The sequence below is a fragment of the Podarcis melisellensis genome (assembly GCF_964234715.1).
Source record: "Podarcis melisellensis genome assembly, chromosome: 8".
In the NCBI taxonomy this organism is placed as follows: Eukaryota; Metazoa; Chordata; class Lepidosauria; order Squamata; family Lacertidae; genus Podarcis; species Podarcis melisellensis.
Genome location: NC_138540.1, coordinates 44,768,396 through 44,788,367, shown reverse-complemented (window position 1 = coordinate 44,788,367; position 19,972 = coordinate 44,768,396). Strand labels below are relative to the sequence as shown.

At 45.1% G+C, this 19,972-nt stretch overlaps 1 protein-coding gene across 8 annotated transcripts in view; it reads right to left on the bottom strand.

Annotated features, from left to right (window-relative positions):
* RIPOR1 (RHO family interacting cell polarization regulator 1) overlaps positions 1-19,972 on the bottom strand; it is a 96,501-nt gene that overhangs the window by 30,344 nt on the left and 46,185 nt on the right. Inside the window, exon 1 of one of the 8 annotated variants that reach the window (XM_081920276.1) lies at positions 13,357-13,514. The exons of 6 other annotated variants lie outside the window; for them this stretch is intronic. In XM_081920276.1, coding sequence (XP_081776402.1) covers positions 13,357-13,375 — 19 coding nt within the window. In that variant the 5' untranslated portion in view covers positions 13,376-13,514. Of the gene's footprint in view, positions 1-3,798; positions 4,017-13,356; positions 13,515-19,972 lie in introns of those variants that run through there. One more of the 8 variants, XM_081920279.1, reaches the window with a different exon arrangement.

Sequence of the window (19,972 nt, the reverse complement as noted above, 5' to 3'; positions counted from 1 at the left end):
AATTGCCACCAACTTGCAGGCAGAGTCAAGGAGTCGTCAGGGCCTAAACACAAGCCTCTGGGCTTTGGGATCTCCTTCTAAAGAGGCCAAGACTAGCACCAGCATTGTACTCTTTTCAGTGCCAGATTAATATATTTTTTAAAAACTGTTCAGTCTTTAAAAATTTTACAGTATGGTTTTAGGTGGCTGAATACTTCTTTGGTTACAACCTCTGTTTTATTATACTGCTCTGATTTTTATTGTTTATTTTTAATATTGTAGTGATATTTGCAGTTTTTATGTAATTTTTTCTGGAATCCATGTCTGGGTGAAGCTGCAGTTTAGACATTCTAAATGAATGAATGAATGAATGAATGTCCTTTACACAGAAAGGGATGAATCAACCATTGAGGCCTGTCTCAACACAAGACGAGAACATGTCAAGCTCCAGCCCAAGAAACATCTCCTTTCCCTTACACGGTTTGACAGGAGACAACTTGGACCTGTCAACACAGGCAGTAGTATGAGATGGTATAGCTGACTGTACCAATTTAGAATCAAGATGGAGTATATTCCACTCCCCAAATAAAAACCCACCCTTCAAAGAGAGGTGAGGAGGAACCTAGCACAGCAAGAAGAAAAGATTCTTGCCCTATCAGCAAGCTGTTATACAGGCAGCGACCATTTTGTGTGGGGGTTCCGTTCCTAGCACCCATGCATGCATAAGCCTGCCCTGTTACTCCCTGTTCTTCAGGATGAGAATAGAAATTGTGCAGCGGCCGCAGCGGGAGGCCCCATCAGCTAAAGTGGTACCTCAGGTTAAGAACGGACCTCCAGAACGAATTAAGTTCTTAACCCAAGGTACCACATTTCTATCCCAACCATCACACAAGGTTGAATATATGCTATGTGTTCGCATCTTCTCATTTTCTGCTCACAACAGACTGGTGAGGTAAGTAAGCAGAGATTTTGACTCAGTCAGCCAGTGAGCTTCATGGATGATTTCAGCCCAGGTCTACCCAGTCCTGGTGTACGCAATGCAATCGCAGTCCTTCAAACCCGCATCTCAGATATGTCCTTAACAACCTCTCTCTTGAGAACAAATGTGAAGGAATCACAGCTGCTCATGATTTCCTCAGAGCACCCTTTCCAACAGGGGTTGGAACATTAAGAGCTGAAGCTTGCACTAAAAGTCTGAGACATGACATGGCAGGAGGAGGAAGAGGCCAAACCTTATCTGGGGGAAGGTAATGAGTGTGCTGTTTGCCCGAATTGGATAGCTGTCAGAGAAAACATTCCCAACACCTCTAAAGACAGATCCTCTCACTCTGCGCAGAGAACTCAGACCCAAAGAAGTTGAAGTTCAGTTTGTGAAAAGGAAGCAGCCAATTATCTCCAACTGCCCTCCCCTCGCTGCACTTAAACATTATTCCTCAAGCTGCAGTGTCGTCAGTCCCTTCCAGGACTGCTTCCTGCGTAGGACTAGGACTTGCCAACATGCAGACAGCACTGAACAGATGGGTAAGGATAAAGTGCCATGCAAGCACAACGCTCAAAGACCAGAGCTGGTGGTTCTTTTCATAATTGGTTTATTTGGTGCTCTGGACTCTCAATAACTGCTTGCTCTCTTCTAGCACTCTAGAAATCTAGGCATACATACACCACACACATACACCTACTTCTGTACTAATAGAAGCTGAATTTTATGCAAATGAATCATGCCTGACTTATTTTTAAAAAATATATTTTGCATTGTTTAATCTCGCTTTGCTAGCAGGGAGAAGAGAGGCTATGTAGGACACTGAAAAGTTCACACACTTGGGACATACTGACAAATGCAAGGGCTAGGCTTTCTATTTAAAAGGAAAATCAGAGCTTCATAAAAATCTGGATTCTGAAGCCAACACCGATGCTGTGCTTTTTATGTGCTCCTTCAGAATTACAACATATATATAAATCCAGGGCTTTTTTCAGCTAGAACTAAGTTCCAGCACCTCTCAGGTGGGCGCCATTTCCATTATGAGAGAACAAGAACATGGTGAGTTCCTGCACTTCTTTTTTGAGAAAGATAGCACTGTATTAAACCATGTGAGGGTTTGCACATGGTATTACTATTCTCAGTTGAGAATATAACTGTGTGAAGATGTGAATTGATTTGACTACACAAAAACAAAGAGTTCACCATATTATATTTGTAGGCTAGCTTCAACCAAGAAAAGAACCCAACAAAATAAAGCATACTGCTATTAAAAGGGACTAAAATACATCTGACATTATTTCAGAGACTTAAAATACTTCATGGAATACTATCCAGCCCCAAAAACCACTGTTGTTGGGAATTATTCATTTGATCTTGCTAATTATGCAGAGGTCACAAAATTCAGCTTCTCTCAGTTCTGAATTTAATGCTGGTTGATGTTAGTCTTACAATATGATATACAGTTATCAACACCAGTGTGTAATGTGTCAATCATATTATCTAATTAAGAGGGTAACTCTTTTATGTGACTTTTTTGTTTTTCTTTGCTCCTCTTTTGAGAACGCTTTCACCTTTTTTGCATCTTAATTAGCTAATTAGGGGAAGGGGAAAGAAGGTGGCTGAGCAGTGACAAAGAAGGGGAAATGTGTAGGGAGTTCATTCATACACTAGCAGAACTGGCATCATTATTTGGCATTTGGTGGGTCTACAGCAGAAACAGAACAAGGAGCCTGCCCCGCGTGGGACAAATCACAAAACACTTTCCATTCCAGAGTTGGAACAAGGCACAGTTACAAACACCATTAACAACGGACAAAAGTTATTAATTCAGCCACACACACACTTCCAGGAGAATGCTACTTTGGAGCTGGAAAGTCGTAGTAGACAGTCATGGAGGAATGAATACAAAACCCCCAGTTCTTTATGGCAGGAGATGAGCCCTGCGGAACTCAGAAGCTTGTGATTCTACTAACATAACTGACCCACCCAGAAGATGGATTTTAAGAACCATTTTGCATTATATCTATCTACGTTCTTTATGAACGCTGATCAGTGGGAGGAAGAGGAAATAAGACAGCAATGGTACAAACTAACTGCAAGGTCACTGTACTCATGGTCCATAGCTTTGTCACCCAGCTAACAGATTATCTGCCAATGATAACAGGCAAGGTTCTTCTCACTTACCCCAAAAGCTACACAGACCTGAACAATAGCCAATCCAAGACAGTCAGCATCAGCAACCAGCCAATAGGAGCCAGAGCCTTTCCCCCACCAAAGATCTCCGTCACAACATCCAAATCCTCCATGGTTGATCCTTTGTCACAAACATTTCGGAGTAGCATCCCAGGAGCTAGGAGTGAGGCCGCTCACATTGGACTCCCTCCCACCTGCACAGCTCAAGACCCAGGCAGTATGAGATTCAGGAGCTAGCCCTATGATTGCTACTCCAACGGTCCCGTTTCTAGGACAACAGTGGCCCAATTAAACTCATTATGAAGGAGCTGTAATCCAAGTAGGACCTTAGCGGATTACCCTCTCTGTTGGAGCCATTTAATCAGATCACCAAGGGAGCCCTGCCCTGCCACCCCCACTGAACTCAGAGGGTCTTTATGGACTGCAAGCAAGGATGATGAGGCAACAGGTGCTCCTGCCAGGTCAGCACAATTTAGCCAGTTGCCCCACTACAAAACTAGGCGGGTGCCCTCATCTGGTCAGTGCAAGGGTACTATTGCCAAGAGCAAAGCAGGTGACAAAACCATGCAGAGCCTTTGTGGAGAAGCATAGACGCTGAGCCCTTTTAGGTGCCAGGCAGAGAAGAAATGCCAGTCCCAGGAACTTACCTGTTCTACAAGGTTAACATGGGGTGCTGTAAATACTGCCGAAACCCTTGGGGCCACAGGAGATGGAAGCTGAAAGACAGCCAGCTCACCCTGAAGGGGTTGAAGTCTAGGTGTGCACCCGCTTTACCCAACTCTTCGAAGCTTAGGAAAGTATTTGGAATCCGGAGCGGACACATCGTACAGCAAGCAGGATGTTTCCCAGTGCGTTCCCCGAGGGGCTGGGCTCCACTCTTGCATTCCTAACATTTCAAAGATAATCAGCAACTGGTACTGCCGACAGCAGAGGCGGGGAGTCTAGGAGGTGCCTCTGGCAGGCAGGCTAAGAACAGGTGAGCAAATCCACACAGGAATAGGGCTTGCAACAGAGACCTGCAGCAGGAAGGAATGAAGCTGGTACTTTGGGCCACTATGATCAGAGTTTCCTACTTCTGTGTTCAAAACAGGAAATGGACAGAAAAGCAAAACAAAAACAAAAACAAAACAAAACACAAAAAACACAAAAAAACAACAACACATACCTTTTCTCATGCCCCAAAGGTCTGACCCAAACATAAAATGCATTTATAAGATCTTGGGAGTTTTGCTAGACACAGACCTCATGCTTGTGTCCTTCCTATTTTACAAGAGATTAACATTTTCATCCTGTTCATCAGCATGCTTTATACATCAGATGTAACCCAAGATTAGATGGTGGAAGAGTGGAGCAACCCTTTAAGAGGCAGGCTGGTTGGCACTGCCATTGCCAACATCATTCTCTAAACTTGGACCCAGGAGGCCAGTGGAGACAGCAGGATCGGCCCTACCATGAGGCCACCTGTGGTGGCAGACGCTGAGGGGTGGGGAGGTGCTGAAGGACCCTGCCTGCCCTGGGCCCCTAAACTAGCCTTCTACCCTCAGATGTGGTGGGATGAGGACACTGCCCTGTTACCAGTGTGGAAGTAAGATTCAACTGGCTGTCTAGCTGACTTCTGTGCATGGACCTGGGAAGGGACACCATCTTGTCCTTTACCTCAGGCAACAAAATAGGTTGGGCTGGCCCTGAGCAGCAGCAACAGCCTAATGGAGAGAAAGTCAGCTTGTGTGTTTAACACTGAGACGGTGAGGACAGGAAACCTGTTGGAATTCCATTGATATCTCCTCACTCGTGGTGCTAGCTTGCCAAACCACCCTGTTTTTTAGTTGCAACCGATGGAGAAACTAACAAGGACTCCCTGCCAGCAGGACAGAGGACTTGGTTGCATCCAACTAAGTTATATTCAGAACAGACCCATTGAAATTAATGGACCTAAGTTAGTCACATGCACTAATTCTAGTGCATCTACTCAAAGTAGAATTAATATTGGATACAACCCTAATGTCTGCTCCGTCTAGAAAACATGTTCCTTAAGGGGTGCAAACAAAACCTTGGGTGTGACAAATAGCATCTTTCTTAATGAAGGCAGTAAAACAAACAAGGTATGTTTATCAACACTTGGCTTGCTTTGATTTGTCTGTATTGCATGAGCTGCCTGAACATTTTAGTGGAGGCAGGATAGAAATATTGTAAATAATAATAAAAAAGATTTCCTGAGTATTAGATATGCATGCATAGACACAAATAAGCATTCTACCGAAAATGGTTTTTAACTAAAAAATAGAGGTGGACTTGTGATTTACAGGGTCACATGCCAAGGAAACAGATTTCTAGCAGAGCAACCAAATTTGTAAAAACAGTAGTCAAAGGGGGCAGGGGAAACAACAGAAATTGTGGCTTCCCTAAATTCCCTTATTAGTCTTAGCTGGTTACGGTTTAACAACCCTTGTAAGGAAACAAAAAGCAAAGCCCCTTCCTCAGAGCATTCCAGGGATAAAGGTACTAACATGATAATATGGAAAAAGTGACCCTCCCCTTCAGCCTGAAGTGGTACTGTCCATTCTCCCATTTCAGGATTGTACCATCCCATTTCACTATATGCATAGATTTAACACAAGTCCACAAAGTGATTGTATTTTGTACAAGCCCTCAGATGGCCAACAGGAGTCACCCCAACAAACAGGCAGTGTGTTTGTATAATAAGAAAAGGAGGAACAGATTAGATGAGATTTATTATATTTATCTTGCTTTACAGTCCAAAGACACACAAAACAGCCTGTTCCAAATTCAGCTGCCGGCTCTCCAGACTCTAGGATGGAGCAAGCTGCTCTAGCAGCTCACAAAACATGGCGACGTTTTTGCTAAGTCAAGAAATGAGTCACAAACCCGCAACTTAATCCAAGTGCATTGTGACTCACTCAGAATTTTAAATTTTTTGTCTGTCTGAGCAAAGGTTTCTATGACGGAATGATTGACTCTAAGCAAATAGATGAGAAATGGCACTACAAAAGCACTGAGCCATATTTCCACCCACGCCCAGGGCTTCCCTTTCCATGCTCCTGGGGCCTTACATGCATGCAGTAAAATAAGGCAGCACCCAGAAAAAGACTTGAGCAGACACACTCCACCCTCCATATGTCCGAAGAGGGAGAAATGGGAGGCTGAAAACAATTGAGGGTTTAGGTGAAGTAAACATGCACTCTCAGTGAATGGTCACATTTCCTTTTAAGCAGAACCAGGGAGACAGGGGTACTTCAAGTGCCGGATTACCACTCCACGAATCCCTAACCACTGACCACGTTGCTGGGGCTGAAGGGAGTCGCAGTCCAGCATGACATTCCTACTGTCTTCATTGTCATGAACTCTAGCTTCTCCCCACAACTATTCATCTGCAGTCTCTGACTGAAACTGAAACAAAAGAAATCCACATTCTGGGAAGTGCATATGGAGATTTTGTGCACATCTGCACTGACGCAGGTGGCGCTGTGGGTTAAAGCCTCAGCGCCTAGGACTTGCCGATCGAAAGGTCGGCGGTTCGAATCCCTGCGGCGGAGTGCGCTCCCGCTGCTCGGTCCCAGCGCCTGCCAACCTAGCAGTTCGAAAGCACCTCCGGGTGCAAGTAGATAAATAGGGACCGCTTACCAGTGGGAAGGTAAACGGCGTTTCCGTGTGCGGCTCTGGCTTGCCAGAGCAGCGATGTCACGCTGGCCACGTGACCCGGAAGTGTCTCCGGACAGCGCTGGCCCCTGGCCTCTTGAGTGAGATGGGCGCACAACCCCAGAGTCTGGCAAGACTGGCCCATACGGGCAGGGGTACCTTTACCTTTACCTTTTTTTGCACTGACTGTGGATGGCCGTCACAAAAGTTGGTTTCCTGTTTCTAGAAGCATTTTGGAGTGATGGCATCACCGATAAAAGCAAACCACAGAAATGGGGAAAGACTTTGGAAGGAAAAGGCAATTCTCTGTTTAGCAGAGGGTAGCTGTAATTTTAAGGAGCATGTGTGAGGTATCTTCATGTCAAGCAAAGTCAAAGTACGGGTTAATGAAAGGGCATGCACGAAAAGGGCGACTGGGAAAAGGAAGAGCAACAACAATTGGAGGAAGTGGTTGCTTACCCGTCAAGCATCTCAAAGGAGGGTGTGCAAAGCTAAGATGCTTGGGAAGGGCTCTTCCTGCCACACCAAACAAGAACCTGTGATAACTGAAGCTGTTCTCTGCAGAGTTCACTTCTCCAGACACTGTAGGGTTCTTGAGTCTGTTCTATTTGGAGATGGAAGAAGTGACCTCTAATCCCTATTCAGCTATGAGGTTTTCAACCTTTTTGAGTCCATGGCTCCCTTGAGCAACTACATTCTTTCTGTGGCACCCCTGTGGGGCTCAGGAGCCCAGTTATGTCACCCCTTGCCTCCAGAGCTGGCAGCCTCTCACTCTTTTTTGAACACCTTCCCTTGTGGAGTGTTCCCTCAGACTCCTCTCCTTGCAAGTTCTCTGGGCAGCTGCCACCCCTGGTCTCTGAGCTGCCCCCCCCCCCGCTCCAAAGAGAGGTGCCTCCTCACACTGCCCCACAGGGGCCTGGGACTCGTCTGTCTGTTCCCAACAGCAAGGGCTGGTATATTGACTAGCTGGGCTCCCTCCCTCACTTGCTTGCTTGCTTACTCCAGGGCTGCCTCAGCTCCTGGCAACCAGCACCCTCTGACCAGTACTAGAGGCACCATTCTCCTGGAGAGCTTGTAGCCAGGGCTGCTGCAATAAACAGCTGTGCAAGCCTTTGGGAGGCAGAGATGCACGAGGGCACCAGAGGAGGGAGGGAAGGAAAGAGGGACAGAGGCCAGTGCTGCTTGCGGCACCCCTGACCATCATTCAAGGCACCCTAGGGTGCCACGGCACAGTGGTTGAAAACTACTGCATTAGCTCTTTGCTTCAAGTTTTTTCCAACCGTACAATGGGAATACTAATGAGCAGCCTCTTCGGGATTCCAATCATGACATACATACAGGCTGTGAAAAACTTTGCACAAAGAAGTTAGTAAGAACCATCAACACCAGCCCATCATTTCTAGAGTGGAAAAAATCCCAATACAATTGTGCAGTGTGTTCTGATCAATTTCTAGGTTAATGAAGCAAACCTCTCTCTCCCACAGCTTTGGCCACTTTATTACCCTTCTTCTGAACATGTACATTTTTCTAGGCGTTTAAAATCTCCACGCTACTTCACATACATTTTCTAAGCCATTCTTGCAAGTCTGTAAGGTGAGCAAACTAATAGGCGTCATGAAATAAGATGGGGAACTGCAGCTTCCACGGGGAAAAGAGAGTGCAGGAGCTTGAGGCATCACCCCACCATGATTTAGCCATGGCTTCTGAACCAAGCCAGTAAGCTGCCTCAGGCCATATTGTGACTTCACAGCTAAAAGTCAGATATGTGAAATCAGATACCTCCCAGATCACACAGGGTTAAGCTATACACTAGGTTCAATACGAAGCTTTTTTCTTACACAGAGGTAAGTGTGCAGGCCTGACATGGTTTGCAACAACAGCTCATGGAGGAGCGAAGCTTAATCCTTCCTTCCCCATCCATTCGCAGCTGTTATAAATAGCTTGTAAAAATTGAGTACCCACTGGCACCAACTGGGCTTTATTCTGTTACTGGGTGTGTGTGAATTTCCTCCTGGTGCCCCTGCCATCTGAAATGAGGCAGGAAGAAACCAGGGAATGGGCCTTTTCAGTTAGAACACTCCATTTATGCTATGCTCTCCCTTGGGAGGCTTGCAAAACACCCATTTCAATCTCCTTTCAGCGCCATGTGAAGACCTTTAAAAACAACAATCCAAGACTTTCAGACATGTTTCCCCTCCTGGAAATTTATGCTGCAACGACTGCTGTTTTTCTTTTTATGCAGTGTTAATTTTTATAACTTGATTTCACTGTGCTTTGTTGTAATTTTATTGTTATTTGGTTGGGTGCCCTGAGAATATATTATTGAAATGTGGGATATAAATGCAATAACTAAGTACAGCATGCCAACCTTCTATTCCTGTCTGTATCAATTAAACGCTTCTAGTCCTTATACCAAGGGTTTCACCTTTACTAATCAAAGCAGTTGGAAAACTTTGGTCTCCTTCACATACTCCTTCTGAGATTTTAGGAGCCATTGCCCACCACTTTCAAACCTGTATTTGTAGCTCACTGTTTAAAACAAAAGCTTGGATCCTATGAGACTGAACTTTGCAGTTGTCCTGCCTTGGATACAGGTTGCCCTCTCCCTGAAGTATGAATTGCATACGGCCTCTACTGCACAGGTCTTCACACCGTCCTTAAAAACTCACCTGTTTCCGGTTGCTCTTTCTTAAGAGTATCAGCGCTGCTCATTTTTGAGATTCCTGAGTGGCTCTAAACTGTTTTCATGAAAAGATATTGCAGAATGGTTCTTCTAGCCTATTGCCTTTTAGACTGCGGTCTTACAATTGTTTTAAAACTGCCTAATGTTCTCAGCGTATCTGACATTTTGTTTGCCTAAGCCAGCTCATGAAGGTTAATTCCCTACAAAGTGGCTGAGGAATACATATATAAAAGCAAACATGCACAGCAGCTATGCTATCTATCCCTTACGTTCTGCGCAACATCATGCATGCTGATTAGTACCATTTAAAAATAAAAATTAAAAATTAAAACTGCAACATGCAGTAAGAGTTGTAAATTCAGGATAGACAGAAGATTGCATTTCCTTGTGCGATCAATAATAAATCCAGTTGAAATCCAGTTGTGGTGATGGCTACTGGTTCAGAGGGCTTTAGAAGGGCATTAGACAAAACCATGGAAGAGGAGGAGGAGTTCTTCAATGCCAGTAGTTCGCTGTGGTCGCAACAGTGGGGGAGGGCCATTGATGGAGGACTTCCCAGAGGCATCTGGTTGGCCACCGTGGGAAAGAGGACAGTGGATTAGAGGGATCTAGATATAAACCAGAAGGCTCTTCTTATGTTCTTACGCCCACCTGACTTCACACAGGCACTGGCGAGCCAGGAATGAACCACATCCCCACAGCAGGGGAGCTGGCTAGGGCTCCCTTACAGGCAAGACTGGCACCAGCCTTCCCTGCCAAGGAGTCAGTCAGCAGTTCAAAAGTGCCCCTGCTGAGGCCTCCCCAGCTGCACGGCATCCGCCTGTGTTTATTTCTGGGTTCTCATTATCAGTAAGTAGCAATTTAAAATGGAAAAACTGTGGGAGTGTGGCGGGGCGGAAACCTTAAAGCGATCAACTCCTAAGACACAAGGAAGAGAGCAGCGCAGCAAGACAGACGTGCTGCCATGCGGGGAAGGTTGTGAGGGAGGCTTCCCTGCTGCCTATAGCGAGAAGAAGCACAGCGCTTGCCACTGCCAAACATCTGGCGCAGGAAGCGCAAGAGATGAAACCGAAGCACTGTTTGAGCTCAGCTAGTGTGGGGGTTGTGGTCAGAAAGCAAACCAAAAGAAGGGCAGAGCAAGGGCCATGTGCACACTTACAAAAGGAAGAAAAAAAATAGTCAAAACTCTGTGACAAGAAAAAATGATTTCTGGGACCGCTATAGATCAGCAAATGTTTACTATCCAGCATCGTTTTCTCCACTAGGGATGAGGGGGGCCAGGTATCATTTTTGTGCATTTTTACAAGAGTCTCTTAGCATGAATTTGATAGCTGGTACTTTAATTCGTGTATTTTATTGGCTGTATTATGATATGTTGTGTGTTTGTAATCCACCTTGGGCTTGGTAACAATGAAGGGTAGGATAAAAAATTCTTAAAATAAGTACCCCCCCCCCAAACCTGGAGCTGGCCCCACCTATGGATGTCACACTCTGGTTGCCCCCAACTTCGGAAGAGAGGGCAATAGCAAGGGCCAGGGACTTCCTTTGTGATAGTATCTTGGCTGGAGAGTTCATCTCTCCAGAAGGATTACTCAGGGACAAATGCTACTAACATTTAGGCACTGTGTTAATTTTCATTATTATTCTCTTCCCCACTCAGCATACAGTGGTGTAGTAAACCATGTTTGGAGGGCTGTGTTTTGAAGACAGGAAAATGCTTGGACAATGAAATGTAAGGAGTGAGGAATGAAGAGAGCATAAAATGACCAGTTACTGGAGGTGGAATTCTGTCATTTGACAGTCTCTGCAAAGTAGATTGCTCAGTCGGCAGTGCATGAGACTCTTAATCTCAGGGTCATGTGTCTGAGTGAGCCCCATATTCGGCAAAAGATTGCTGCATTGCAGGGGGTTGGACTAAATGACCCTTGTAGTCTCTTCTAACTCTACAATTCTATGAAAAAGGGAATGGGCCAGAGGGGATTAGCTGGGTGGGATTGGGTTTAGGACAAGGCTGGGGATCTGTGACCCTTCGGATATTGTTGGATCTCAACTCCCATCAGCCCCAGCCAGCATGGCCAGAGGTCAGGAATAATGGGAGTTGCTGCATTTCAGCAACATGAGGAGGGCAACAAGTTCTCCACCCCTAGTTTAGGAAGCTTCTAGTTACAACTGCATGTGCAGTAAACCAAAGACTCAGATCAATTGTTTTCCTTGTTCCTCAAATAAATGTTGTTACGCCTGAGTAATTGTCAGTGAAACCCACACTTAAAGAGTTTGAAAACCTACTGCCGATACCTACACCTACACAGTGCTGTTAGCACAGAAGGTATGGCACAGCTATTTCAATGATTACTTGTGGTGTGTCGGTGTTATTAACACTTGCTCCATGGTCATTTCAACGTTCAATTTTATTACTAATATTATTTTTAAATGTTTTGTTTAAGCTGTCCTGGAGACCTTCCAGTCAAAGGCAAGATAAAAATGCTGTAAATAAATGAATGAATTTAAGGCACTGAAGCCCCTATTCTCTGTTACCACCAAATGAAAGCTATGTTGTTTAAAACAAGACATTTATAGCATTAACATCATCTCCAGAAATAATGAAGGTCATCCAGTAAGACTTGTGGTTGAATAAGGATTCAAACTTATTCTTCCTTAGTCTAAGTTAAACACCATTACTCCAACTCTTTCCTCTCTGACACCACTACCATCACTATGCCTGTATCCAGTCATACCTCTTCCAACCAATCACTGCCTCTTTGTGAACACCTTTGGCAACCTCCCAACTATCCTGCCCAGTACTTAAAACAAAACCAGGAATGAGGCCTGGCGAGTATCACCAGCACTCCCACAATACTTCAGATCAGGTCAACCTATATATTAGGGATAACTGAGCAAAGGAAGAGGAAGAGAACGTGGCTCACATGTGAGCACCAGGAATATCTTATCTGCTTACAAAACAAAAGAACAAACAAACAAAACAGGAGCTTGAAAGCCAGGTTTCACTGCCACTGTCTCTGCTATGTGGCCCCAGGCCTACTGACTCACTCCTTAGCAAATACTGGGGTGCAAGATGTGCAGCTTACAAGACGATAGAATCTCCATCCCAAGATTCAGCCAAAAATGAGCAGCATTGTGCCCTAAATCCAGAAAAGCAGAAATGAGCCATCCCTGAAATTCCTCCAGAGCTCGAACTCTAGTCCCCTCTAGTTTACTGATTTATAACTTTTAAACAAAAACTTTTTTCCCCCAACCACAGTAACAAAATTCAAACAGTACCAAAATACTACAATCCTACAATTAAACAACAGGCCATTAAACAAGAGACAAAGTTAGTAACTCATATGCCACAGAAAACAAGCTTTTGACCTGACACTCACTTAGCCTGGTGCACTGAAGAGAGAAAGTCACTACTGGCTCACCTGGGTGGTCCCTATCTCCTCTCCAAGCTTTTCCTTTCTTGTTATCCACTGGGATTTACCTAGTTTAGAATGAGCCATGCAGGCAAACATCCCACCTACTGCCTTGTCTCAGGTTCAAAGTTTGTCTAGTGTTTAAGTAGTGCTTTAAACGTTTTCTAAGGTCTTCACATGCATTACTGGAGCAATCCTTAAAAAAACAATCTTATCCGGCTGCCTAGTCAGTTTTATCATATTGCACATTTGAGGGTTGCTGAAAAGCTGTAATTTGCTTGAGGCCATGTCCAGACTTCATGGCAGAGGTGATATTTAAACCAGAGAAGTTCCTGGCTTACAGTTCAACATTTTTCAGCCTGGAACCCCCTTCCCAAGATTTTCATTTTAGGGATCCCACCACAACGGTTTGGAAGTCAGGAAGAAAAGTGGACATATTCTGAGACCATTACCTTTGTATTTCCCTTTCATCTTGAAGCTGGGGTTAATGCATCACCCACACTGAAGACTGGAGCAAGGCCTTGAGTACCAGTGTTGCTTGCTCTCATCCTTATCCCATGAAATGTGGCAGGGACAAGAGCTCCCAGCCAGCCAGCCAAACAGGGCAGTGTGTCTCCTCCCACACTTCCCTCCTCGCAGCCTGACATCACTGCAGTTCCTGCTGCTCCCTGGGTGAGTCAAAGCCACACAGCCATGGAGAGGCAAGAGAAGGAAGCCCTGCCTCTGGAGGAGGCGGGGAAGAAAGAAGACACATCAGGAAGACAGAGAAGACTGTCTAAGAACTTCCAAGAATGTCAACAGCTGGGCTGTTTTTCTCTTTAGCCAAAATATCACAGCCCTGGAACAAGAACAGAAGCCTTCATTCTTTCAGAACCCAAAGCTTCAACATGAGGTCCACTTCAAATTTTTATTAGCATATATAGTAGTAAATGCTATAGAACTTATGACAAAACCCAGCCCCCCAAGCAGTAGAGCATCTGATTTGCATGCAGAAGGTTCCAAATTCAGTCCAGGTAGGGCTGGCAAAAACTCCTGCCTGAACATCTAAAGGACTGTCATCACCAATCTATGTATGCTGAGCAATGCGAACCAATGATATGACTCAAGTACAGTGGTACCTCGGTTTACATACACTTCAGGTTACACACTCTGCTAACCCAGAAATAGTGCTTCAGGTTAAGAACTTTGCTTCAGGATAAGAACAGAAATCGGGCTCCGGCGGCGCGGCAGCAGCAGGAGGCCCCATTAGCTAAAGTGGTGCTTCAGGTTAAGAACAGTTTCAGGTTAAGAATGGACCTCCCGAACAAATTAAGTACTTAACCTGAGGTACCACTGTATAAGGCAGCTTTCGGTGTTCCTTTATATGACCCCAAGGTGAGTCCAGAAACGCATGCAGCTATGTGGATTTTTCTCTCTCTTTTACACACACACGGGCACACACACCAGTAATACTACCCATTGCACACTACCCAGTTTATTAGGATCAGCTGACATATCCCACTTCATCTATATAAATTTGTAAAAGACAACAGTAACTCTTAACGCCTCCTATCACTTCACTCCCTTGCCAGAGCAGAGAGTTCTCCAATTAGCCTGGCATCCTAGAGGTGAGACTTTGTGTGTTCCCGCAACTAACCTGTTCTCTGCTCTGCCCATCCCACCCACCACTTTAGAGTGACCAGATGCAAGGGAATTTACAGATCTACAGCACTGTATTTAATAACTCACTGGATCGCCCATGGCAACTAGAGATTCCACACAGGGGAGTGAGTGGGTTGGCAAAGGGGGGGGTGGATCTCTCCATTCCTCCTCCCACCAGCCTCCACTTTGCTTCCTCTGAAGCCAGCATGGGAACCAAGTCTGTCCCTCCTCCACCAGCCTGTATAGCAGAAGGCACTTTCTTTAACAAGCCTGTTGAGAAGCTTCCTCTCCTCTGTGGTCATCATGGAAACAACAAGCTACTAATTTCCTTAGCAGGTTAGTAAAAAACACTGCATGCTAATAACTTTTGTGGGCTTATTTACAAGGCTGTTTAAATAGCTACATAAGAGGCGGAATGTTTACAGAGACAGTTTGTCATGTAGGAGTGAGAAAACCACACCTAACCATTTCCCCCCTCTACACAGCTATTGAAGATAAAGGAACTCTGCCTCCATAGCATCTGGTCACCCTCTTTACCTCTCTTTCCTTCTTTAAGAAAAAGCCCCAGTCAGTCACCGCCAAACCACAGCCCACTCATGAAGCCCACCAACTGAAGACCAATCCCCCATATCTTTTTAATAAATGAATCTCTGAGCATGTCCAGATTGCCCTAAACACAGTGATTATGTTCTTCATAGCATACACCCCACAACTCTGATCGTGCAGCAACTTGTCCATGTAAAAAGGGACAGGTCCCAGCCAGATATGAATCTCCACACCTTCCTCTTTGCAAATTAAACCACCAGTTCTGTTTCCTTATGGTCAAGCAAAGCTGCGAAGTCCCAGGCTTTGCTGGAAATGTCACTTAGTGATGCACCCATAGACATGACTATGGGTCAGAACTGAAGGGACACAGTGCCTGTTTGCCTGAGCTTAGCTCCTTCCCTTAATCTCATACACTTCATCTCCACATTCTTCCTTATGGCAGAGAATTAGGTTCGTGATACAAAGAAATGTAATTTTGAATAACAGTACTCTTGGTTGGCCTTAACAATCTGAGCAGGTTATAGTGAAGAAAGGGGAGAGCTGGTCTCTTAGCTATGGTCTCTTAGCACAGCTATTATGGGAAGATGTCAGAAGACAACAATGGGGTACCACTAAACCTTACCCAGAACACAAAGGCAATACCTTTCAAGTAAAAGCTTTTGTCATCCTGTAGAAGAAAAGTTCTCTCCCTGGCTGCCTTCCTGTACTATGGTATGAAATAGCTAATTAAATGGCCACTTTTACTAACAGGCCTTCTGCTTATATGCAGCACACAGCAATCAACCTAGTGTCCCTCTGCCTCCAGGGGCTGGAAATATATTCTGGTGCTTCAAAATGCCACAAACATCCCTAGTGCAGCTTTTCCACAGCTAGCAGCATGCAAAACCCATTTGAAATCCAGCTAAAGCACAGTTGCCTCTAGCATGCTAAGCCAGCAGGGTTTCTCCCTCCACATATCACCTTGGATACGCAAATGTCTACCCATGCCCCAAGTTTCCAGATGAGCTGGCACACCTCCACAAACCATGCACAAACCTTTAAGTCTTGAATCCTGCGGAAAGAAAGCCAAGGCCTGACCAGCTGCCTACACCTTTTCTGTGTGAGTTCAGATTTAATCAAAAGTAGCCTTTCCCAAGGAAATAATCTTGCAAGGTGGAAAGCCCCTCAGAGAGCTCACTGTTGTCCGGAAGTAGCACAGTTAAACTCAAAACAGGCTCCTTGAGTTCTTTGAAGGAGCCCCCTCTACACTCACTCACTCTCTCTCTCTCTCTCTCTCATTCACTCATGGCGCCATCTGTAGGGTGGCGATTGCATAACGACAACAGCTAGGTATAAGTAAAACTTACAAACAGCATGTTTTTGAGCTCACTAGAAGTTTTATTCTTATATTTATAAGATACCCACATTCCATCCTCCTATCCATCATTGGTCACATATAGTATAAAGAATTATTCAGGTTGGATGCAAGAATGAAAAAAAGAGGGCGGGGAAGGAAACATTGTTTTGAGGTGTGATGAAAAAGGCAGAACTGGCAGTTTGAGGTGAAGTGGAGGAGGTAGGCAAATAAATAAGATGAAGATTTAATTAGGCTGGACCAGATACCCTCAGCCTGGCACCCTCCAGACATTGCTGGACTCCCAGTTCCCATCAGAACCAGCCAGCATGGCTAATGGTCAATCATCTGGAGGGAATTAGGTTGGCGAAAGTATGGGTTACACCAGGGGTCAGCAACCTAAGGCCCATGGGCCGGAAGCGGCCCGCAGAGATAATTTGACTGGCCCACGAGCCACCCCCAAATCGAGCTGCCCGCTTGTGTGCTGTGCTAAACCAGCACAGTGCAGCATGGAGACTCGCTTCCGCAGTGCCGGAAATCATGTCTGCATAGACACAGACACCGAAAATCACGTCTGTGCACGCGCAGATGCCGAAAATCACAGGTGCGTACACATGATCTGGCCCACGGAGGGATCTATGCAGGATCGATCCGGCCCAGGCAAGATAAACCTTGCTGACCCCTGGGCTACACCATAAAAGGTAAAGGTAAAGGACCCCTGACAGTTAAGTCCAGTTGCAGACGACTATGGGGTTGCGCTGCTCATCTCGCTTTACAGGCCGAGGGAGCCGGCATTTGTCTGCAGATAGTTTTTCCGGGTCATTCAGTGCAAAACAATTCTCATGTCACACCAGAGTTTATTAGAACAAAGTAGAAACGACACCTCTTCCTTTGAAAATAAAAGCCTGCAGATACTATCAGAGTTGAGCTCTATAAGGGATGCACTTAAATACCACCTAACTAATCTATCCCGATAACTAGCCCCCTTTTGTTGACTTTTTGGTGAATATATCTGGTTACAAAGGAGGAGTGCCAGAGAAGTACATGGAGATGGAAACCAGGAGCCCCTCGCCACCTGCCAGATCTCCGAAAAGCATAGCCTGGACCTTGCCTGCTCAATGCATCCAGGGCGAGATTTCCTCCATTCATCAGATTTCAGCAAAAAAAGGAAAGGCGTTCCCTCTCTTCCTTGAATCCAGCCCCAATGATAGAATATTCCACTGTGATTCAGCAAAGTCCATCGCACTTCCTGCTTCTGTGCGCCTTCCCTTTAAATAGCCAGACAAATAACAAACTGGAAAGGTGGTGGTGGTGGTTGTTGTTTTTTAAGGCGCCTTAAGTTCTTGTACCCTCATTTCCTCTGCAGCCTGTGTTAGCCCAGCTTTCTTCCTCCAGTTCCCAAGTAGAGTTCAGTCCTTTCAGTGTGGATCAAGGAGACCCTGATTCTGCTCTACAAAGCCACCCAAACAGTGTGTATCACCAGACACCTCATTGGCCACAACAAATTCACTCCCAAAGCCCCTTGTGAAATACCAACACACAGAGAGATCCATTTGGCCTCCCATCACAACCAATGACAACAACGTGCCCTCAACACCCCAAATTTGACCTGTCTGTCTGATGCAGATGACTGGGTGACAACATACCAGTCAGACAGGTATTGCCAGCTTCATGGTAGCACGTGCAGCACTTCTGTATAGAGACAGGTGCTGAACACTTGGAATTCCTGTTCCCCAGCGGATGTTGAGATTAGTCAAGTTCAGGACAGAAATTCCTGAGTGATTACGTATGACCCAATCTGTATTTTGGCATTTGGTAGGATGTGGAACAAGACTCAGTGTGCCAGACCTTGGTAGCTCCCAGACTAGAAACAAAATGATTGTTAGTATTTCTGTTATGGGTGTGTTGAGAAAGTGAGGGAACAGCTGCTATCTGCTTCCAGTGTCTTCAGGAATGGCAGGAGCTAGCGAACCACCCATTTGCAAGCTGATAAGTTTTTCAGTTCCTAAACGGAAAAGAACCTTACATACATTACACGAGAAGAGCACTTCTCAGCTATAACATGCAACATTTTCTTGGATCAAATCAAACACACCCTCTGAAGCATACTCTTTCTGTGATCATACTAACCAATGGGAGGACAGCCACAGATAGGTCTATTAGCCCTGACAGCTAAATTGAACCTTTATGTTCAGAGGCAGAATACAAATGAACACCAGTTTCTGGACAGCAAATGGCAGTGGAGAGCTGCTGCCTTCATGCCCTACTTGTGGGCTTTCCAGAAGCATCAGATTGGTGGCTGTGTACAACACGATGGTGGTAGCTTGTCTAATCCAGCAGGACTCTTCTAATGCAATAAACTAGAATACTAAGAAGCCACTTGCTGGTTGCATCCTGCCTTCCTGACCTTTCCCAAGCCCAAGCATCATCCAGAAGAATGTGTTGGATTCCAACTCTTAACAACTCCAGCCAGCACAGCCAATGACAAGTGATAGTGGAAGCATGGTGCAACAACATCTGGAGGATCAATGTTTTGGTATAAAAATATTGATTCTGCTCCCTTACTATCAGTAGTTTACTTATCACGGATTTATTATTTATTTATTATTTCCAACAAACCTCTTTGGATTAGGGGAGACTAAATTTTCTTTTTAAGCTAAAATAAAATTAAGGAGCTTTGTTGGGTTCCCTAAAACTCCAGTTCTCCCAAAATGGTTCAGCATTTGGGACTCAGTGGTACACCACATGCTTTGCATCCATAAAGTTCCAGATTTGATCCCTAGAATCTCCAGTTGGGGACTGGCAAGATTCCTGCCTGGCTGGCAGCAGATCTCCAGAACTTAATATAGAAAATACTATGCCATAAAAACCAAAAGTGTGACTCTGTATGTATAAGGAATCTTCCTACGCTTCAGGAATGTAGTTGAACTGAAGGTTGGCAGTAGAGGGCAGTGTAGAGCAAGCCAAGCTGCTACAATCCTTGCAAGAACAAGAACCTGTTACTTCGCTCTCCCCACAATGCCTAGGGGCTCCCACAAACCACTGTTTCTAAGAACATGAACTAAGGTGCCCTCTACCTAGATGAATGAAGAGGCCAAAATGGCTTTTTATAATTAGGTGAGCAGGCTGGTAGTCAATAGCTGAGTGGTAACATGGGCTATGGTCTGCCATTATTCTGTGTCTTGCTTACTTGTTTATGGCAAAAATATTGAACTTGAATTTGGAAATTCCATTTTAGCTATCAGAACCAATGCATAGAATTCTCTTTTGCACCTCCAAAATAAGTTGCAGATCAGCTTCGGTAGCGACACATTTCCACAGATGGGCCCTTGCACACATATCTAGTTGCACAAAACCCATCTCATTCAGCCCACAGAGGCCATCCAAAAGGTAGCTAAGGCAGTCCTTTTTTCTATAAAAAAGTTTAGGGGTACTCTCATTTTCCTACTCTACTCATATTGAAATACTGCCCCTCAATGAGGCCAAACTTAGATTCACAATATGTTTAGGGGTATGCGTACCCCTGCATACCCCCAGAAAAACAACAA